We start from the raw sequence: 22,813 nt of genomic DNA, 5'->3' as shown, positions 1-22,813 counted from the left end.
TTACCAGGAGATCTGCCCTTACTTTCATGTTTGACATAACATGCCTAGTCAAATTCTCTCATCACTTAGCACATAAGAATCATCTTTAATAGAATATCGACATTATTTAATGATTTGTTTCCTTTGAACTGAGTATACGTGCTGAAGCTGGGGTGCATGCGACCTCGGAGAAAATGTGGCAACTGGTAGGTTATTAATACAGTATATGAAAGGCGAGAAAGTAATGTCAAAAAGTGTTGCTTTCTGAATAAGACTGAATAAGGGTTCTTACACAAAATAAACATTTACTGGACCAAAACCCAACACCGAATGAAAACAGTAAATGGCAAATGCAAAAGTGAATGTAAAGATAAAAGGTTGTAAACATTATCATTCATGGTCTACTCTGGCTATAAACCATGATGACAGTTTTCCCACATATCCTTGTCAGTCAGAGATGGACTAGCCATAGGGCAGTTCAGACAAATGCCAGATGAGCGGGTCCATCTTTTGCTCTGTGGCTGTCTAAATTGGGGATTTTGCACTGAAAGAAAATTATTTGGCTGATAATGGGAGCCTCGAGAAAAAAAATTGGGCCGGTATGTGAGCCTCAAGGATAATAATGGGCCGTTGTTATAGAAATGCATGGGCCGATTGCTGATCCCAGTCCGTCCCTGTTGTCAGTGTTACCACATTTCCAAACTCAGTGACAGGTCCCATCTCTGTCTTCCCAGTGAATTGTGCTCACATGACCACAGGTTTTATAAGTTAAGTCAACTCAATCAGATTGATGAGAGGGAGCTCTCTCCTCATGAAATGAGATTCCAAATGAGAAAATCTAATAGAGGCAGCTGAAGGCCTGGCAGTGCACATCATGTTAAATCTGATTATATGGTCGGCCAGCAGGTGAGGACCACATAACAAACAGGGTACAGCTATTTGAAAGACCTCGGTGAAGAAATGATGCATACAGCTCTGAATAATTGTGCAAATGTTTTATTTAAGAACATACAGTACATAGTAGCAGCAACAAAAGCTCTGTGCTTACCCAATTCAATATAAACAAATGACAACCTAATTGTTTTAACTCAATCAAATTTAATTAGCATTTGACAATGTGGAGTCATGTGTAGCTCAGTTGGTAGAGCATGGCACTTGCAACAACAGGGTTGAGGGTTCAATTCCCATGGGGGACCAGTATGAAAAGGTATTGACAAATGTGTGCTCTCAACTGTGAGTCGCTATGGATGTGTCTGCTAAATTACTAAAATGGAATATTAACACACTTGTCTCTAACATGGAGGGTGAGCATTTCAGAAAATGTTGTCCGTATGTCAGATGTAGTTGAATATAAAATATCCACAGGGAAGTATTATCAACACAGCCTTTAGTACAGTGGTCTGTATTTCCTGTTTTTATTTTCAATACTGATGCAATTCGCACGTGACGAACACTTGCCCAATATGGCCGAGCAAAACCACACACCGAATGGCAAACAGCTATTGTTTACATATTGTGCAGCACGTGCAATTGAGTCAAGAGATTGAAAATACAAGCGACAGAACCTACTGGCACCGCAAAAAGTCAGGTAAACAACACTTTGCTGTGGATACCCTATCTCCACCTACCGCCAGAAGGACCAACAGCACGTACAAGCAGTAAAGTATGTGTAAATATAATTTTATTCAACATTTTGGCTTATAGAGAATATTGTTTATTTTTTTAGGGCAACTTTGGTCAGACTGACAATCATGGAGTAACCATGGTAACAGTCTGATGTTTAGGCAAGTGGTCCCCCATTTCTAGAAACATTTATCATTATAATGGCACATATGGTTTGGTCATTTCACATTATAAGGTAAACACTTTTCTTTCACATCACTGAAGGCCCAGAAAAGGCAACAGTAAATGTATTTGATAAAGTTTAGGGTGTCCGGTCCGTGTTACTGTCGGAAATGCTCAGCGATTTTGGACAAATGCTGAAGAGAATGTTGTCTGTAGAGGGTTGGAAGCCTTCCTTTCTGTTCCTCTGTGGCCTCTCTGAAGAAGGCCAAAAGCCAAAACACGTTGCAATAAATACACTTTTTTATTTAATTCCATTTGTCCTCCAAGTGTTTCAGAATCTCCTCTCAACCTCAGGTTGCTCCTCAACTCTGGCACTTTGGTTGGAAAGGGAGGTCGAGGCAGTGATCCCTTTTCTTTGTCTCTCTGGAACAAGACCGTCAGTCAGCCATCTTGTTTGATTCAGAGTAGAATCTCCTGCTCTTTATCATCATCATCATCATCAGCTGTCTCCTCCCCCTCGTCGTCCTTATGACATAATAGTGGTACTTCCAGGTCTTGGCTGTTTTTAACGGGCAGCTGTCTCAACGAGTGAATTTTACCTGGAGTACATTAGAAAAAGGACACCAAATTACTGGATATGATGGACAGCTTGGTGAAATACCTTTTCATTAGCCTCGGTACCTTCAGCAGCGCTGGCTTGATTAACAAGCAATTACAACATCCCTAATATACCGACTACACCAGGGATAGACTGACAACAATTTGCTTTCATTTTACAGTGTAGGGTACCACATATAGTAATGGTATGAACTTACTTTTGGAATAGTAGGTCTTCAGCCCCACATGCAGGGAGATGCCAGAAACACAGACAGCGAAACCCATCAAGTTGAGTCCACTCATCCTGTCCCCCATCAGGCCTGCTGCCAGCAGCAGAGTACACGCCTCCTAGTGGGGGCAGGGAGGGTTTGTTAGGGGGAGATGAAAAACACACCTTGAATAAAGAGTGTAGGGGAGGTGAAACAAGGAGTGCTTGTGACAGCGGGAGACATGGTGCAAAAGGAAGCAACTTCAAGTGAGGGAGCTGAAGGGATACAGAAAGGGTAACTTGTGATATACTGTGTTATCCTCCTTACCTTAAAGATCCCTGCTATGGATAAAGTGAGACTGGAGGTCTTTGAGACAAGCAAGAACTCAGAGAAGCCCAGGCCAAAGGCCAGTGATCCGCCTATACTCAGCATGACCAGAGTGTAGAGCAGGGGAGAGAGCTCATTCACACGGAACAGCTTCTCTGAGGTACTTAGGCTCAGCCCTGCAGACAGAATCAGAAGTACTGACACACAGATAGAGGCACTTATGTCATGCCCAGACTGACAGGCATTGACTATCACAAACAAGTTAGAGAGAAGCATAGAAAAGTCTAACCTTCGTTGAAGAGGAAGAGCGGGAAGAGTCCCATGAACATGAGCGGCTGTAGATGGTACATGGTGTCTATTGGGTTCTGGAGCCCTGTGGGAGTGGAATGTGGAAGAGTGGGGTTACTGGGCTGAATGCCTCATCAGGGAATAAAAGGACAAGTCCAAACAACAACACAATAACTAGTCTCCCTAGGCAGAAGTGTTGCCTCCCACATTAACCATGTTCCAACATCCACTGTTTCCCGGTTTGGGATATCTGAGACTAGGTGTTTACTGACCCAGCTCTGCTTTCTGCATCAGGACTTGCGTGAGGGTCCACCGGATCCCACCGATGAACGATGCCAGCAGTACCATGATGAAGCCCTTCAGGTTGAACTGGGTCGACTTGAAGGTGAACATGAACAGGCCGCTGGCTATCAGAAGGACCACCACGATCAGGTATGGGTTCTGTAAAAACAGAGTAACTTGGGGGTCAGAACAGAAGCCTTTCGTCCACATGCATACATTATGCACTTCCTCATCTTCTCACATCATACACATCAAGGGCATGGAACCAGAGTACACAACCATAAATAAATATAAAATACACACACATTTCACAAAGTGCATATACAGTTAGATACACCTGAAGGGAATGGAACCTCCTCCTATGCATGAAAAGTGAATCCATTCACTGAATCCTATAGCTCGTTAGAACATTGGAAAGTCAGTGTCTTGGTGGGAAGATTGCAACCGCAGAGACTTCAATTAGGCAAGTCTTGCCTTTGTAGTAATGAATGATCCAGATATTACACAGAGTGTAATTTGTGAGGGGGTGTGGTAAGAAAGCCTTCAATGAGAATGGCCGATAGTGTACGTTTTAGTTGAAAACGATTCGGTGCGATTCGAGTTGGATTCGAGGAATGAACCGATGTGGTTCGATGTGATACAACGCACAAACATTTGTTGCATAAACACATTCATTTTCCATTCTAAATTAAAAATTGCTGCTGATGGAGCTCATGAGCTGGGACTCTTGAGCCAGATCTGTCTGAGCGTGTGTGTGGTGTAAATTATGTATATTTCTATGATGTATGTATGCACCTGAGCTGAGCCATAATGGAATCTTTGATGCTTTACCCTGTATATCTAAAAATGACCATATACAGTGCCTTGAGAAACTATTCACACCCCTTGACTTTTTCCACATTTGGTTGTATTCCAGCCTGAATTTAAAATGGATTAAAGTTAAATGTTTTGTCACTGGCCTACACACAATACTCCATAATGTAAAAGTGCAATAATGTTTTTCTACATTTTTACAAATTAAAGAAAAATGAAAGGTTGAAATGTCTTGATTCAATAACAATTCAACCGCTTTGTTATGGCAAGTCTAAATACGCTCAAGAGTAAAAATGTGCTTAACAAGTCACATAATAACTTACATAGACTCACTCTGTGTGCAACACTAGTGCTTAACATAAATGACTACCTCATCTCTGTACCCCACACATACAGATAATTGTATGGTCCCTCAGTCGAGCAATGAATTTCAAACAGATTCAACCAAGCCAACGGTGACTTTAAAAAAGTTACATTTAATGGCTGTGATTACATTTAATGGTTGTTCTACTTTTAACATAAATACAGAACATTGTACTTATTTTCTTCAAAGTTCAGCATCATTTTATTATAAAAGCCAGGATTTGATCGCCGATTTTGACAATGCACCATTTAAAAGTAATTTCCGATTGAACCGACATATGCAGCGTTTACTGTGAATGTGGTCTCTGCGAACACAGGAACACTGTCTTTCAAACATGTAGTACGAACAAAGAGTGAATTTTAAATGCAATTTTCTGTCATGCAACACCCATAAATACTACTGGATAAACAATGACCAAGAAGAAACAGCAACAGTTACCCCATCTCAAGTGAAATTGACTTACCGGATGCTCTAGTTTAAAAACCAATGAGAAGAAGAGGATGAAGAGCACTGCAGAAGACTTGGTCATTGTGTACCTGGAGGAAACATACAAAGACATTCTAATGCCATTCAGAACATTGATGATCAAAGTTAGGAAGATACATACAGTGCCTTCAGGAAGTATTCATAACCCTTGATTTATTCTACATTTGGTTGTGTTACAGCCCAAATTAAAAAATGTATTCAATAAAACTGCTCACCAATCTACACACAATACCACATAATGACAAAGAGAAAATATGTTTTAAGACATTTTTCAAAATGTATTGAAAATTAGATACAAAAATCTAATTTACATAAGTATTTATAACCCTGAGTTAATACATGTTAGAACCACCTTTGGCAGCGAATACAGCTGTGATTTTTTCTGGGTATGTCTCTAGGAGCTTTGCACACCTGGATTGTACATTATTTGCATATTATTATTTTTAGAATTCTTCAAGCTCTGTCAAGTTGGTTGTTGATCATTGCTAAACAGCCATTTTCAAGTCTTGCCATAAATGTTCAAGTCGATTTAAGTCAAAACTGTAACTAGGCCACTCAGGAACATTCAATGTCATATTAGTAAGTAACTCCAGTATATATTTAGCCATGTGTTTTAGGTTATTGTCTTGCTGAAAGGTGAATTTGTCTCCCAGTGTCTGGTGGAAAGCAGACTGAGTCAGGTTTTCCTACAGGATTTTTTCCTGTGCTTAGCTCTATTCCGTTTCTTTTTATCCTAAACAACTTCATAGTTCTTGCCGATGATAAGCATACCCATAACATGATGTAGCCACCACCATGCTTGAACATATGAATAGATGTACTCAGTAATGTGTTGTGTTTGCCCCCAATATAATTCTTTGTATTCAGGACATATAGTTAATTTCTTTGCATGACTTCTTTACACTCTGTCAATTAGGTTAGTATTGTGGAGTAACTACAATGTTGTTCAACTCTGTTTTAAAGTCCATATTTGCCTCATGGTGAAATCCCTGAGGGGTTTCCTTCCTCTCCAGCAACTGAGTTAGGAAGGACATTGTTTCTTTTTAGTGACTGTGTGGATTGACCCTTCATGCTCAAAGGGATATTTGATGTCTATTTTTGTTGCTCTTCCAATCTCCCAATAGGTGTACTTTTTGTGAGGCATTGGAATACCTCCCTGGTCTTTGTGGTTGAAGCTGAGTTTGAAATTCACTGCTCGAATGAGGGACCTTACAGATAATTGTGTGTGTGTGGGGTACAGAGATGAAGTAGTCATTAAAAAAAATTATGTTAAACCCTATTATTGCACAGAGTCCATTAAATTTATTATGTCACTTGTTAAGCACATTTTTACTCCTGAACTTATTTAGGCATGACATAACAAAGTGGTTGAATACTTATTGACTCAAAACATTTTTTATTAATTTTAAACATTTCTAAAAACATAATTCCACTGTGACCTTATGGGGAATTGTGTGTATTGTAGGCCAATGACACAAAAATCTAAATATATTCCATTTTAGATTCAAGCTGAAACAAAATGCAGAAAAAGTAAAGGGGTGTGAATAGTTTCTGAAGGCACTGTAGTAAACAAACACACACACACACACACACACACACACACACACACACACACACACACACACACACACACACACACACACACACACACACACACACACACACACACACACACACACACACACACACACTTACAAGCTGATGGTGATGAAGAGGAAGCTCCAATTGGAGAGTCCAATGTCCAGCGCTGTTGCAATGGCTGAAAGAGACAGCTTTTTAGGACTGTTGATCATATCATGGCACACTGTTTTATTCCTACTAACAAAGGGTTTCTTTCTTACTGACAGGAAGGTGAATGCCTCGTGAGATTAGTTCAACTGCTGTACCCCATCAGAGGGGTGTAATATACTGTACAACAATATAAATGCAACATGTAAAGTGTTGGTCCCATGTTTCATGAGCTGAAATCAAAATTCCCAGAAATGTTCCACATGCACAAAATATTATTTCGAGCCCAAATTTGTTTACATCCCTGTTAGTGTACATTTCTCATTTGCCAAGATAATTCTTCCACCTGCCAGGTGTGGCATATCAAGAAGCTGATTAAACAGCATGATCATTACACAGGTGCACCTTGTGCTGGGGACAATAAAAGACCACTCTAAAATGTGCAGTTTTGTGACACAACACAATGCAACCGATGTCTCAAGTTTTGAGGGAGCATACAATTGGCATGCTGACTGCAGGAATGTCCACCTGAGCTGGTTGCCAGATAACTCAATCATACTTTCTCTACGATAAGCCGCCTTCAACATCATTTTAGAGAATTTGGCAGTACGTCCAACCAGCCTCACAACCGCAGACCAAGTGTCACCACACCAGCCCAGGACCTTCACATTCGGCTTCTTCACCTGTGGGATCGTCTGCAACCAGCCACCCGGACAGCTGATGAAATTGAGGAGTATTTTTGTCTGTAATAAAGCCCTTTTGTGGGGAAAAACTCATTATGATTCTGATTGGCCCTCCAAGGCCCACCCATCAATTGACTGATTTCCTTATATGAACTGTAACTCAATAAAATATTTTAAATTGTTCCATGTTTCTTCAGTGTACAAAGCAGGATCAATTAGTTAGTCAGCCAACTTTAATTAATAACCAGAAATAACTTGATTTTCTGGTTCATTATGAAATCTAAACTTAGATATGCGTTTCGGTTGTTGAGTCGATGAGGGGCCATGCACATTTTCAGCACATCTATATTTAGGCAAGTTAGATGGCTAACTCATTGATCCTGCTTTGTAGTATACCCCTCAAAACCCCAAATAAAGTTTATGATTGTTTTACACCTTTGTTTGTATCCACTACAAGGCCATGGTGCTTACCTATGGAACAGCAAGAGGAACTGCCCCTCCCTACCTTTAGGCTCAAACCCTACACTTGAACCCGAGCACTCCGTTCTGCCACCTCAGGTCTCTTGGCCCTCCCACCCCTACGGGATGGCAGCTGACCATCCATGATATCAAAATTATAGTTTTAACCAGGTTTTCTTCAGGCTATACAGTTTTCGTTTACAATTACACCCGCTCAGCCCAGTCCAAGCTCTTCTCTGTCCTGGCACCCAATGTTGGAACCAGCTTCCCCCTGAAGCTAAGACAGCAGAGTCCCTGCCCATCTTCCAAAAACATCTGAAACCCTACCTCTTCAAACAGTATCTTAAATAATCCTCCTCCTCACCTTGACCCACACACAAAAAAAATAAGAAAAAAAGAACTGAACCAGCACTTGTACTACTTGACTTACTTTCTATGCCTGTGCTATGTGGTTGTCCCACCTAGCTGTCTTAAGATGAATGCACTAACTGTAAGTCCCTCTGGAGAAGAGCATTTGCAAAATGACTCAAATGTAAACAAACACTGTATAGGCTGAAAACATGGTTAAAACTATAATTCTGATCTCATGGATGGTCAGTCCTTCCATCCATAGCTCAGTCTATGAATTTGAGAGTGGATACATTTCTCCAACCCCATCCCTCAGTTATTTACCAAATAGGTGGCAGGTGTGACCACTGTTACATTTTCAACTGTCGATTGCCCCTTTAAGATGTATTTAAGTAGTTCCAACCAAGATTAGTAGAGAGAAAAGTAGAAAGTGGTATCTTATCACACAGATGGACTATGCCTTTTATTATGCAGACTGAAGTCCATGTTGATTATATCGTGTCACATACAACAAACTGTTTGGCATACATTCCTCTAATATATGCACTCACCGACTGGGGCAACCTTTGTGAGGTAGTCTGTCCAGTTCAACATGACCCGAGGCTTCCCTGTCCAGCATTGCATGGCCGAGCGTGTCAGAGTAGAGAGACAGAATATTATGGTGAGGTGGAGCAGCGTCATGAACAGTGGGTAGTGGAAGCCCTGAGAGAAAGAGGGAAAGGGGTGGGAACAGTGACAGTGAGTTAAACTACATGGCACTGCATGCAAAGCAAACATACCAAGTACACAATGTTATGTCGCATGAGGAGTGTGAGCCAGCCTCAGACTGACCTTCATCAGCCACTTGTTATAAAAGGTGATGCCGATGGAGAAGACATAGTAAACGAGGACCAGGCCCACAGTGCGGACAGCCCGGCATAGGAACTGGACAGGGCAAGCCATGGTGATGCTTCACCCTTCCCCTCAGGAACTACTGCAGAGGCACCGTCTTCAAACAGGAACAATGTGCTGAAACCTGGGAAGGGAGAGAAGAGGGAAGAGCGAGAAAGATGGGATAAGTTGGCACTATAATCAAAGACAAAATAACTGATATAATTTGCTGCTGGCTGAGCATGTGACTGCGTTGAGGAATCTGTTTGACCAGTCTTATTAGTGAGTAATGAGCATACTGTATGTTGTACAGCGAATACAGTAACCAGCTGCATGTTAGCACTGACGCAGTGTGTTGTGGGGATACTGTACATGAACATCAAGATTTTTTTCATAATTAACATTGTAGCTATAATCTCAGATAAGCCTATGTTGCCAAGCTAAATAGATGCATTGTTGCTGCTGATGAAGGCACTGGAAAACATAAACCTGAGCCATATGGCATGGCTAACAAAGCACAAAATATGAACGGGCAAGCCACTGGGGTAGACAGTTAGCTTGTTAGCTGAACCAGATATCTTATGAAATTTTAAAACTCACGCTACTGTCTGGCTGAACTCACCTGCTGACGAACAGCGGCGAAAGCAGGTAAACTAGCTAGCTAACTAACGTTAGCTAAGCAAAGTGTGACCGGTCCTGTTAACTGCTATACAAAGCTGCGTCTAAATACCGTAACGTTGGCGAGCTAGCTTAGCTATCAAGCGATGCATATAAACACATGGCTGTACAGAGTAATTGAACATTGTTTTGCTTTCCAAATTACAGTAACGTTACTTTGTTGTTGCCAGTTAGTCCACTCTACACACGGGCCATGGCATCGATTCATCAGTACAACCCGCAGGCTCTACGTGGACTGAGCACAGCCAGACAAGCGATGCACTTGATTTTGCTTCCCTGACGCGCGTCGGTGCTTGGTGAAATGTAGACCTTGGTCCAATGTAATGGATCACTCTGCCTACCCGGTCCGATGGCTGACCTGAATCAAGTGCGCCCGACTACAGCACTGCAGCTAGGTGGCAGTATTTTTGTTTTTCCAAGCAAAACAACGTAGCCTGTTGCTGTAGCTACTTCCGGCAACTGCAGCGAATAAGAAATTGACCATTTGGTTGAGGAGTTGCTGTCGTGACCCTCTTGTTTTTGTAATTGATATATAAAGTCAAAAAGCCGCCACAACGCAACAAAAAATAACCGGTCAGGGCTCCAATTGCATCTAACCTGCATGGTTTGCGAAATATCGTTGGACACACTGGGCTTTGTAACGAGCTAGATAATCCCATAGCCAGCTAGCGTTAGCTACAATTGTTAGCTCTCGTACACCTTTGGGTCTGTGAGGATGGCGGAGGAGGAAGACGAAGCTGGTTTTGACGAGGATTTGGATGACGGGGCGGGTGGAGCCGATGGGAACCACGGCAAAAGGAAAAGACTGTTCTCAAAAGAACTTCGGTGTATGATGTATGGATTTGGAGATGACCAGAATCCCTACACCGAGTCGGTGGACATCCTGGAGGACCTTGTGATCGAGTTCGTCACGGAGATGACACACAAAGCCATGTCCATCGGACGCCAGGGCCGTGTCCAGGTGGAGGACATTGTTTTCCTTATCCGGAAAGATCCAAGGAAGTTTGCCCGAGTGAAAGACCTCTTGACGATGAACGAGGAGCTGAAGAGAGCCCGCAAGGCCTTTGATGAAGCGAACTATGGCTCTTAGGGCCTTTGATAGAGGGATTTGGCCTTCACTGCAAATACACGCCGCCTTTCCCCTTTTTAAACTTCTCTTTCACATTGTCCAAGATTTTTATTCTGCTTTGATCATTGGACATGTTTTTTTTAAGGATTTAAAGTTGTTGCAGATGTGAACATAGAGATAGTGTTCATTGACCACCAACTTTTGACTACAGATATGTTTGTGCTCATGTGAAATGCTTATGCCTTCTACAGACATCTTTCTATTTTTATTTAACTAGGCAAGTCAGTTAATAACAAATTCTTATTTACAATGACGGCCTAGGACTAGGGGCAGAACGACAGATTTTTACCTTGTCAGCTTGGATTCGATCAACCAATTTGTAAGTCGCTCTGGATAAGAGCGTCTGCTAAATGACTTAAATGTAATGTAAATGTAAGCAACCTTTAGGTTACTGGCCTAATGCTCTATCCACAAGGCTACCTGCCGCCCCATTAACATACAACTACTTTCTAGTATTAGATGTGTGTATTTATCGTATACTGTGCTGTATCCACAGAAGGACATCACACTGCAGTATCAATCATTAGGTCCTGTGAGGAAATGTCTATTAGGTGAGAATTGTTGTCCTGTTGTCCTTATCAGTAAGTATAGTGACACAATGGTGGAATGGACATTTATGAATAAAGTAACTCCCAATCCATGACACTTTCATCCATCCTTTACTGTGAGATTTCAGGACATGGGCCCAGAGGGGAGTTCAAATGAGACTTTCTATATTAATCCATGGATGTGTTCTCTTTCCTGAAACGTTTCATTTTCGCTACACTTGCAATAACATCTACTAAACAAATATATGTGACCAATACAAATTGATTTGATTTCTACACCTTGAGTCAATGGATATAGCTTCAAAACTTGAATAAAATGTTTTGTTTAATTTGTGCAAATGAACGCACAACTTCTGTAGATGGACCTTATTGTGCATGGAATAAAACCCTCTGAATTTTACTTTAATTATTTCCGCAGGACTAAGGGCTCGGACACCTAGGGTTTGCTCGCTGAGAGTACTTAGCACATCTGAACCTAATTTGCGAACCGAGTGTGCACTGAATTTACATGTGAAATGTTGGCAGTCAGACATCTACAGTGGGTGGTCCTTAAAACACAGCGTGCTGAATGATTGGAAGATGAACGCTGGATCTAAATTAGGTGTTATGTGTGCGAGCCTTAAAGGTACATTTCAACATTTTCCAACGTCATATTCATCTCCAGCACCAACCCAACATCAACATATGGAAAAATGGTGCGTTTCAATGTTTTGTATTAAAAAAGAGGAAAGTAAATATTCATACTCATTGGCTTATTCCACGTACAGTTGAAGTCAGAAGTTTACATATATTTCAGGCAAAGATATTTAAACTCAGTTTCACAATTCCTGACATTTATTCCTAGTAAAAATTCCCCGTCTTAGGTCAGTTAGGATCACCACTTTATTTTAATAACGTGAAATGTCAGAATAATAGTAGAGTGATTTATTTCAACTTTTATTTCTTTCATCACATTCCCAGTGGGTCAGAAGTTTACATACACTCAATTAGTATTTGGTAGCATTGCCTTTAAATTGTTTAACTTGGCTCAGACGTTTTGGGAAGCCTTCCACAAGCTTCCCACAAAAAGTTGGGTGAATTTTGGCCCATTCTTCCTGACAGAGCTTGTGTAACTGAGTCATGTTTGATGTCCTCCTTGCTCGCACACACTTTTTCAGTTCAGCTCACATATTTCCTATAGGGTTGAGGTCAGGGCTTTGTGATGACCACTCCAATACCTTGACTTTGTTGTCCTTAAGCCATTTTGCTTCAACTTTGGAAGTATTCTTGGGGTCATTGTCCATTTGGAAGACCTATTTGCAACCAAGCTTTAACTTCGTGACTGATGTCTTGAGATGTTGCTTCAATATATCCACGTAATTTTCCGTTCTCATGATGCCATCTATTTTGTGAATTGCACCAGTCCCTCCTGCAGCAAAGCACCCCCACAACATGATGCTGCCACCCCCGTGCTTCACGGTTGGGATGGTGTTCTTCAGCTAACAAGCCTCCCCTTTTCCCTCCAAACATAACAATGGTCATTATGGTTTACCTATGGAACAGTATCAACCAGACTTGTGGAGGTTTACAATTTTTTTCTGAGGTCTTGGCTGATTTCTTTTGATTTTCCCATGATGTCAAGCAAAGAGGCACTGAGTTTGAAGGTCGGCCTTGAAATACATCCACAGTTACACCTCCAATTGACTCTAAAGCCATGACATCATTTTCTGTAATTTTCCATACACTTAGTGTATGTAAACTTCTGACCCACTGGAATTGTGATACAATGAATTATAAGTGAAATAATCTGTCTGTAAACAATTGTTGGAAAAATTACTTGTGTCATGCACAAAGCAGATGTCCTAACCGACTTGCCAAAACTATAGTTTGTTAACAATAAATTTGTGGAGTGGTTGAAAAATGAGTTTTAATAACGCCAACCTAAGTGTATGTAAACTTCCGACTTCAACTGTTGGTGTCCTTTGCCAGGCGTTGGTTGAATATGTGTTTTAAATGTACTACTAAACAGATAATTGTGTGTGTGAGGTACAGAAATGTAGTCATTCAAAAATCATGTTAAACACTTATTACACACAGAGTGAGTCCATGCAACTTATGTGTTGTTAAGCACATTTTTCTCCTGAACTTATTTAGGCTAGCCTTAACAAAGGGTTTGAATATTTATTGACTCAAGCTTTTCGTTTTTAATTCATTTGTAAACATTTCTAAAAACATAATTCCACATTGACATTATAGGGTACTGTGTGTAGGCAGTGACAAAAAAAATCTACATAGTCATTAGTCCATTTTAAATTCAGGTTGGAACATAACAACACGTGGAAAAAGTCAAGGGATGTGAATACTTTCTGAAGGCAGAGTAAGTCTTTACAATGACATTATCGGTGTGCTTTTAACCAATTTTGAGTAGGCATTGCCTACTAATTGGCCGATGATGTCATTGGAAACTTACTGTATCTTTATCTTTACATTGAAACAGATCATTTTCACGTGCCGATGTTGGGATTGTGCTGGAAATGATGAATTTGACGTAGAGAAAATGTTGATGTTTGTCCTTTGTTCCTTAACCCTCTGTATCAGTAATCTATTTTCATAGGGATTACCTGAAGTTCAGTTTGTATAATGATGAAGAATTTAAACTTGGCAGGAGGTTCCGGGTGGCATATCATTTCATAATATTAGTTTTTTAATTTCTGTTTTGCCATAAGTAAATATGCCTGATCTAGCTTTACTGCTGTCTAATCTGTTATGCCTTATGGCTGTGTGGGTCAAAGAAAAATAGAAAAATATATATACATAAAATATTTTTTTATTTTATTCAAGAAAATAGCGTACAGACCATAATTATGTCAGACCAACTACCAGTGAGCATGTGTTTATTCATTTATTATCTTAGTTTGTTATTACAGTGAAGTGGCAACAAGTTGGCCTTGGTCTAAGCAGCTATCACAAGCTGCCCATCTAGACTACATCTAGACTGAACTCCCAGCTTGAGGGTGTTAAGGTGGTAAGTGATCCACTGACCCATTATGTGATGTTACAGTGAATTTCACATCCTGGCTTTTCCCTCCAGATTTGGGGGAACAGCAGCAGCTTGGCATCAATGGGGCATCATAATCACACACAAGAAGGGCTCAAAAGCCCTGGTTACCCCCACCAGGTGCCTGTCTGTTGAAGAGGTTTAGTTTAATCGAGGTGGACGAACATAGGCAATGGACCAGTAAGGGGCGAAGAGTGAGGGAGAATTGCAGTGGGTCAAAAGAGGATCAGGATAGGTCAGCAGGGGGTCAAAGGGAGGAGGAATGTCCTTGAGTCTCTCTTTTACTGCACATTTTCCATCATCTTGAGGAATTCTGAAAAAGAGTGACAAACCATTGTGAAAATTATCATTTAAATCACGGTGATGTAATTCATGGTCAATAACAGGCCAAACATTCATTATCTAACACATTATCTAACTTCAAGCACCAGGTGTCAGAGAAGCTCACAGATCATTGCATCTGTACATAGCCCACCTGTAAATAGCCCGTCCAACTACCTCATCCCCATACTGTATTTATTTATTTATTTTGCTCCTTTGCACCCCAGTATCTCTACTTGCACATTCATCTTCTGCACATCTATCACTCCAGTGTTTAATTGCTATATCGTAATTAACTCGCCACTATGGCCTATTTTATTGCCTTACTTCCCTTATCTTACCTCATTTGCACACACTGTATAGATACTTTTTTTCTATTGTGTTATTGACTGTATGTTTTGTTTATTCCATGTGTAACTCTGTGTTGTTGTATGTGTCGAACTGCTTGCTTTATCTTGGCCAGGTCGCAGTTGTAAATGAGAACTTGTTCTCAACTAGCCTACCTGGTTAAATAAAGTTTAAATAAAGTAAATAAATAAAAATTAAAATGCTGGTCAATATGTTGGCTAATTGTCCAATCAGCATCACCATTATTATTATCAAAGGCATGGTGGCTTTGTCATACCATCAAAGTCCAGCATGCCATCAGCGTTCTTGTCTCCATCCTTCAGCAGCTCATCAATCTCCTCCTCTGAGATTTGCTCGCCTGTGCTGCGGATGATGATGGCAAACTCTTCTCTGTCGATGTAGCCGTCGGCATTCCTGCGTAAGCAACACACATTGGAGTTTAACAACCTGTCGACATATGAACGCTGACTGTAATTGTACACAAGGTAAACTGTAAAACGTAACCGCTAAAACAGGTGACATACTTGTCGAACACACGGAAACATTCCGCCAACTCTTCCTCAGACTTTCCGGCCTGGTCCTCCTTTAAGAGCCTCACCATCATGACCAAGAACTCCTCGAAGTCGATGGTGCCGCTGCCTAAGGTGAAGTTTCCGATCGATTATGCATCAAGCTCGAAAATAACAGGTAAGTACAACAATATGAAGAGGTATGTAATCATGCTCAGGTTACCTGAGCATAACATGGGCATAAGTTACCCAAAAGTAGCCTAATTACGCGCCAAACTTCACACGGGCAATTTAAACCAAATAGCTTACATACATTAATGTAGGTTAATATATAGTATATTTTAGACTAGGCCGTTGCTCACCATCCTCATCGACCTCCTCAATGATTTCATCCAACTCCTCTCTTGTCGGGTTCTGGCCCAACATCCTCATGACCTGACCCAACTCCTTGGTGCTGATATCGCCGCCACCGTCGGTGTCGAACATGTCGAAGGCAGCCTTGAATTCTGGAATGATGATACGTATCGGGACACTAATTATTGTATTCATTAGACCTGACAGTTATTCGTTAACGGCAACATGGTTTTGCGATGGACCGACTCACCGTTAAGCATCTCCTCGCTCAAGAATGAGCGGGCCTCCTGTTGTGCATCAGTCTAGAGGAAAAACAGCGCCACATTTGTCAGGTCATAGTATTGGTGACAATTTCTCAAATGGTCAATTATATCTATATTTTTTTTGGTGGGGCAACAGTGATGTTATCAGATGAGTGTATTTTTGTCGTATTGACATTCACAAAGGTATCCCCACAAAAGGGTTAGCCTTAGCCTATAGGCATACTGACAAATGTGCCATGCTATTTAAGGCTCAACACATTACCCCCCTGTATATGGCCATACGGATATACATTCCCGAAGGAATTTGTCGCCTTAACACAATCCGCACCCGGACAGCCTTGCTCCCGGACCTTTTAGGTTGTGTGACAGTCTGATACTCGGTATCTACTCAATAAGCACCCATAAACCCATAGCCTATCTAGCCTGCGGAACATGCATCACTTCCCTAAAGTCATGCTCCAGAAATACTGCTATAAACACTCAATATTATTTGGTTAATTAAACAAGTTGGTGATTTGTATTCATCAAGATGAGATCCTGATAATCATGGTCTCAGGAAATGACTGCTGTTTTAATCGTTGTATACCTTACACTTTATGAAATAGTAAACATGACTGCAAGAGACAATAAAACTGATGTCAAAATGATGGTCCAAAAAATGATTTCCAAATTAGGCTAATTAATCATCTTAATTGCCCATCCAAATGTAACTTGTAAATGTAACCCTATACAAACTCACTTTTTACTATGCTTTTATTCATGTAATTGTGTGTTCAAATGATTGGTCTTACCATGGTTGCGAATGAGCTTTCCCCAAATACCCACAGAAATAAATCCCAAAGGAGTGGTCAATCCGTGTGCACCCCTTCAGAAAGATTAAACCTCAAATGAGAGTTCAGACACACTTTAAACGGGTCACTTAAGACACACCCCCGGGTGATCACAGGACTACAGATTTAGAATCTTGAACTTGCAGTGTTCTGAAGCCCCCAAAAGCCAATCAAAATCTGGAGTGGACAGTGATGGCCTTGAAGCTGCAAACATTTAATTGATGGGGTAAACGTAGCTATAAGAACGTTTTCAGGTACATGTCACTATTGAAAGGCAACATTTGTCTTGTGATTGTAAGTGCAGCAGGTTTAAGGTACCTGCATGTAACAGTAGGTCTTGTTATTCCCTGTCAGACAATGTTTTTGCTCATCTACCTAAACAAATTCTGGTCTCTCTGGTCCCACTCTCAAAGTAACAACATTACATCTTCTTTTACACATTTCCAGAAGGGAACAAAGCCAGCCCTTTTAAGCAATATCTGAAAATAGTCCATTCTGAAACGTCATTTCTAAAACAACATGTAGTTGATCTTCAAGCATGCACTTGTGAGTTAAAGCAAATATGGGGATTGACAGTTTTCATACTGTAAACTAAAGGTAGGCCTCTGTATTGCTGATAAAGAAGGTTGGGCCCAGAGTGGATTGTGGCTGTGGGATGGTGTTTCATTCTGGGTGTGAAACCCTAACCCTGTGGAAAAGTGCTTGCAGAGCTGGAAGCTGGCTGTGCCCTGAATAGCAGATGATGTTTGGTTGTACGGGGAGCCCGCCTTTAATCACAGTATCATATCCAATTAACAGGCCATCCACTCAAGACATGACTCTCCTTGTATGGTGGAAGTTTCCTGTGTTTCCTGGGGTTGGATAGGGAGGAGGAGGGGTGGGATATGGGAATGTTATGATGAGCAGTTACTCGAGGTAGAAGGGGATGTCATGTTGTTAGTGGTGGGGGGGTTGAGGGCTATATACTCAGTGAGCGGAGGATATCTTCCACTAGAAGGATTTGGTTAGGTGCTACTAGCTACACATTTAAAAACTCTAGGTTTTTATTCCAGACGCCTTCAAGATAAGCTGTTGCATCTGGCAGCGTTGTCAGAGCCCTAGGGGAGGGCATCTTACTGTACTGATCTGGTATTTGCATCCTCGGGACCTCTTCATGGAGACGGTGTCAGAGCATTCTTGTTGCTGTTGAGTGCTGAGGGCTCTTTTTTGGATTATCATGGATGACATCCATCAAGTGATGAGAAGATCATTGCTATCGCATGTTGCATTATATACTCAGTTAGAGGCCTTTGAAAGTTTTCTGTGCCTACTGTCTTTATTTTGGTCCTTCTTTCTTTTTTTGACTTTGCATGCTCCTTTACCTCGTATTGGACATCTATTTCTCTTTCACAAAGTGGAATGTTTTATTTATTTATTTGTTTTATTTTATTTAACCAGGTAGGCCAGTTGAGAACAAGTTCTCATTTATAACTGCGACCTGGCCATCATAAAGCAAAACAACAACACAGAGTTCCACATGGGATAAATAAACATACAGTCAATAACACACAAAAAAATCTGTATACAGTGTGTGCAAATAAAGTAGGGAGGTAAGGCAATAAATAGGCCATAGTGGCGAAATAATTACAATTTAGCAATTAACACTGGAGTGATAGATGTGCAGATGAGGATGTGCAAGTAGAAATACTGGTGTGCAAAAGAGCAGAAAAAAAATATATGGGGATGTGGTAGGTAGTTGGTTGGATGGGCTATTTACAGATGGGCTGTGTACAGCTGCAGCGATCGATAAGCTGTTCTGACAGCCGATGCTTGAAGTTAGTGATTTTTGCAATTTGTTCCAGTCACTGGCAGCAGAGAACTGGAAGGAAAGGCGGCCAAAGAAGTGTTGGCTTTGGGGATGACCAGTGAAATATACCTGCTGGAGCGTGTGCTATCGGTGGGTGTTGCTATGGTGACCAGTGAGCTGAGATAAGGAGGAGCTTTACCGAGCAAAGAATTATACATGACCTGGAGCCAGTGGGTTTGGCGACGAATATGTATCGAGGACCAGCCAACAAGAGCAAACAAGTCGCAATGGTGGGTAGTATATGGGGCTTTGGTGACAAAATGGATTGCACTGTGATAGACTGCATGCAATTTGTTGAGCAGAGTGTTGGAGGCTAATTTGTAAATGACGTTGCAGAAGTCAAGGATCAGCAGGATAGTCAGTTTTACAAGGGTATGTTTGGCAGCATGAGTGAAGGAGGCTTTTTTGCGAAATAGGAAGCCGATTCTAGATTTAATTTTGGATTGGAGATGCTTAATATGAGTCTGGAAGTAGAGTTTACAGTCTAGCCAGACACCTAGGTATTTATTGTTGTCCACATATTCTAAGTCAGAACCGTCCAGAGGAGTGATGCTCGGCGGGCGGGCGGGTGCGGGCAGCGATCTGTTGAAGAGCATGCATTTAGTTTTACTAGCGTTTAAGAGCAGTTGGAGGCCACGGAAGGAGTGTTGTTTGGCATTGAAGCTTGTTTGTAGGTTTATTAACACAGTGTCCAAAGAAGGGCCAGATGTATACAGAATGGTTTCGTCTGCGTACAGAGCAACATCATTGATATAGACAGAGAAAAGAGTCGGCCCGAGAATTTAACCCTGTGGCACCCCCATAAAGACTGCCAGAGGCTTGGACAAAAGGCTCTCCAATTTAACACACTGAACTCTATCTGAGAAGTAGTTAGTGAACCAGCCGAGGCAGTCATTAGAGTGATGGGGTCACATTATGTTTGGCAAAGGGCCTGTTTAGGCACATTTTCAAGGTAAAACCAAAACTGAACGTGACAGAAGACAGAACACACAGATCAACAGATAAATTATAGACAATGATCCAGTCTACTCTAACAACATGACAAGGCGTTGGAAACATACATTAAAACATACAAACATACATTAAAGATGAAAGTAGGTTTATTTTGAAAGCACTCTGCAAAGGGTTGTCACAGCAAGAAGGGCAAGGGGAGAGACACAGTGGGAGGGGTGTAGCATTTCTTGAGGGAGCAGGTGTAAGGGGGCAGCTGGGTGGGAAGTGTTCGGTGGCAGGGAGGGGAAGAGCCTTCGTCTTATAAGGGTTGGACAGATATGTATAGCCACAGAGTCAACATGACTGAAAAGGTCAGTGTCTAGGATAGGGTGAAGAACCTCCATGTATTGTCTTTTATCAAACGCCCTTTTCACTCTCCTGTAGTGTTTTTGGGTACTCTTTGCTGTTTGTAATTGGCAAGACTCAAGAGGGTATGTATTTCATTTTTTATTTAGAAACATAGTTATTTTCTTCAAGCAGAAGTGGCAAATGGAAAGGGTCACAAAGGAATGTTGTTAATTTTCAGCAATTCTGGAACACAGAAAAAATGGTTAATTTGATCCTCTCCCACTTAAGCCAATCCCTTATCCCTTTCCCAGCAATTGCAAAGCACCCACTGTATCATACATTTTTTTGAAATATAATTTTTTAATTTAACTTTTATTTAACTAGGCAAGACAGTTAAGAACACATTCTTATTTACAATGTCAGCATACCCAGCCCATACGACACTGGGCCAATTGTGCACCATCCTATGGGACTCCCAATCACAGCTGGATGTAATACAGCCTGGATTTGAACCAGGGACTGTAATGACACCTCTTGCACTGAGATGCAGTGCCTTCGACCGCTGCACCACTTGGGAACCACAACCCAATAATATATAGTAACTTCCCCATAACCCTGTATGTGTCCAGTCACCAGAGGATGAATGTCTGATCAGCATTTTCATGTTTATGATTGGATATGTTATGTCTCGATGTGATCCCAGACCTCAACACTGTATTCTCTTTTGAATATTAGTAGTAGAGAAACCCAGAACAGTTGGAGTTGAGTTTAGTCATGACCTGTGTTCATTAATAATAATTAATACCAATAAACTTGCCTACACACATTACCATAGTGCACCTGCTTGTTTGTGCCTGCTTGTTTGTGCTATAACATGATTAAATCTTCAATATAATATGTCAACAATAGTCTCTGTGTGTGTGTGTCAGTATGTTTCCAGTCAAATTATTTACCCACAGACTGCGTGCCCAAATTTGCCCGTTAATTCCAAACCAATCACTAGTCAAAGTTTGTTATTATTGACCATTAGTCATCTACCAGTTTCTGTTTCATAAGCACATACATTAATGTGAATGTTATTTCCATTGGAGAAAATTGAGCCTGTGTATGAGTACGTGTGTGTCTTACCATCCAAATCAATCCTGTTGTCTTTGTTAAGGTCGGCGTTTTTCATTAGCTCGGTACATTCCTCGTCATTGACTGGCTTTCCAGTGGTGGCCATTAAACTTCTCACCATCGCCATTTCAATTTAGATAAATTAGAAAAATGTAACACAGCTGCTGTATTTTTCCTGAACTAAAAGGTAAATTAAGCTAATTGTCATCAAAGTGTCACGAACCGGCTCAAAGCCCGTAACAAAGGGAGACAACGTGGAGATAAGGAGTAACAAAATATATATTTATTAACTAAAGCAACTAAGGAAAATATACAATGGTGTGTGTAATCAGTAATGTAAGTGAGTGTTTTGCATGCATGAATGTGATAATGCAGGGTGTTGAAAGGTGCCAATGCAAACAAACAAAAGACCACCAAGAACCACAACACAATCTACAATGGTGTCTGCATGGAGAGAGTCTCCTCCATGAATGTGGAAGAGGTCTATTTATCCTGGGACACACCTGGCCCAGGTGTTTCCCATGTAGCTGACGACCCTCCCCAACTCCGCCCACCGGCATCCTAATAAGGAAACAAGAACAAACAGAATACAGCAGACGGAGTGGGAGGGTCGTCACAAAAGGTTCATAATGAGGCAGGTCGTTTGACAGGCCATCCACTAGATACCTTTTGGTATTCCTAGTTATTGAACCAGGGTGAGAAACTTAAGGTTACTTTCGTAACCGCAGTTCTTTGAGAATATGAATGAGATGTACAGTGCCTTCAGAAAGTATTCATACCACTTGACTTTTTCCACATTTTGTTGTGTTCCAGCCTGCATTTAAAATGGATTACATTTAGACTTTGTGCCACTGATCTACACTAAAAACCTCATAATGTCAACGTGGAATAATGGCTTGATAAGTATTCACCCCCTTTGTTATGGCAAGCCTAAATCACTTCAGTACAAAACATTATTATTAAACATTAGATGCAATATTTCACTTTTTGGCTGACCAACCAAATTCACATAGAAATGTGAAACATGTTCTATGTGCTCTATTTCTATGCTTCCCATCCTTAATTTTTGTTTTTGCGTTTTTTACTTTTGTTTTTGTACACCAGCAGAAAATACAATATTTTTGGTGATTGAAAATATATTTCACAGTGGTTTAGATGGTAAAATGATTCTCTACACATTACTTATTTTGTCACATAAACTGAAATCATTCTAATTTAAGCAACCAGGAAATGGTGGAGTGATTTCTTCATGTTGCACCTTTAACAAGTCATCTAATAAGTTGCAAGGACTAACTGTTTAACATGATTTTTTAATTACTACCCCATCTTTGTACC

The 22,813-nt window shown here is 40.9% G+C and overlaps 3 protein-coding genes and 1 long non-coding RNA gene across 5 annotated transcripts; 2 read left to right on the top strand and 2 right to left on the bottom strand.

The window, feature by feature from the left end:
- Positions 1-959: 959 nt before the first annotated feature.
- Positions 960-10,276, bottom strand: slc35c2 (solute carrier family 35 member C2). 2 transcript variants are annotated; one of them, XM_064923016.1, is made up of 10 exons: positions 9,841-10,276; positions 9,180-9,363; positions 8,900-9,050; positions 6,826-6,889; positions 5,108-5,180; positions 3,458-3,626; positions 3,187-3,270; positions 2,898-3,073; positions 2,580-2,709; positions 960-2,363 (listed from the first exon to the last, which is right to left on the bottom strand). In XM_064923016.1, exons 2-10 carry the CDS (start codon positions 9,288-9,290, stop codon positions 2,224-2,226), a joined length of 1,098 nt encoding a protein of 365 aa, XP_064779088.1. In that variant the 5' UTR covers positions 9,291-9,363; positions 9,841-10,276; the 3' UTR covers positions 960-2,223. The 2 variants fall into 2 exon arrangements, with proteins under 2 accessions (XP_064779088.1, XP_064779089.1); XM_064923017.1 differs by having other exon boundaries at positions 10,053-10,276.
- Positions 1,566-7,965, top strand: LOC135504423 (uncharacterized). The gene is made up of 3 exons (XR_010450128.1): positions 1,566-1,642; positions 3,480-3,617; positions 6,978-7,965. It is a non-coding gene; the product is annotated as an uncharacterized LOC135504423 (long non-coding RNA).
- Positions 10,277-10,332: 56 nt separating the features above from the next.
- On the top strand, positions 10,333-11,928 carry taf13 (TATA-box binding protein associated factor 13). The gene has a single exon (XM_064923019.1). It carries the CDS (start codon positions 10,612-10,614, stop codon positions 10,984-10,986), a length of 375 nt encoding a protein of 124 aa, XP_064779091.1. The 5' UTR covers positions 10,333-10,611; the 3' UTR covers positions 10,987-11,928.
- Positions 11,929-14,363: 2,435 nt separating this feature from the next.
- Positions 14,364-17,293, bottom strand: LOC135504421 (troponin C, skeletal muscle). The gene is made up of 6 exons (XM_064923018.1): positions 17,197-17,293; positions 16,393-16,444; positions 16,151-16,294; positions 15,804-15,918; positions 15,557-15,693; positions 14,364-14,923 (listed from the first exon to the last, which is right to left on the bottom strand). The coding sequence occupies exons 1-6, from the start codon at positions 17,197-17,199 to the stop codon at positions 14,892-14,894; spliced, it is 483 nt and encodes a 160-aa protein (XP_064779090.1). The 5' UTR covers positions 17,200-17,293; the 3' UTR covers positions 14,364-14,891.
- Positions 17,294-22,813: the final 5,520 nt, after the last annotated feature.

This window comes from Oncorhynchus masou, chromosome 18, assembly GCF_036934945.1.
Source record: "Oncorhynchus masou masou isolate Uvic2021 chromosome 18, UVic_Omas_1.1, whole genome shotgun sequence".
NCBI classification, from domain to species: domain Eukaryota; kingdom Metazoa; phylum Chordata; class Actinopteri; order Salmoniformes; family Salmonidae; genus Oncorhynchus; species Oncorhynchus masou.
Note: the sequence above shows the minus strand (reverse complement) of the source record. Positions and strands in the feature narration are given on the sequence as shown.

Coding starts and splice junctions, on each gene's coding strand:
- slc35c2 (XM_064923016.1), bottom strand. CDS start 9,290: ATGGCTTGCCCTGTCCAGTTCCTATGCCGGGCTGTCCGCACTGTGGGC. Junction 5,181..6,825: donor CTCTTCATCACCATCAGCTT/GTAAGTGTGTGT, acceptor TGTTTCCTCCAG/GTACACAATGACCAAGTCTT. Junction 3,627..5,107: donor TTTTTAAACTAGAGCATCCG/GTAAGTCAATTT, acceptor CTGTTTTTACAG/AACCCATACCTGATCGTGGT.
- taf13 (XM_064923019.1), top strand. CDS start 10,612: ATGGCGGAGGAGGAAGACGAAGCTGGTTTTGACGAGGATTTGGATGAC.
- LOC135504421 (XM_064923018.1), bottom strand. Junction 15,919..16,150: donor TGAGGAGGTCGATGAGGATG/GTGAGCAACGGC, acceptor ACTTCACCTTAG/GCAGCGGCACCATCGACTTC. Junction 15,694..15,803: donor TGTTTCCGTGTGTTCGACAA/GTATGTCACCTG, acceptor TTGCTTACGCAG/GAATGCCGACGGCTACATCG.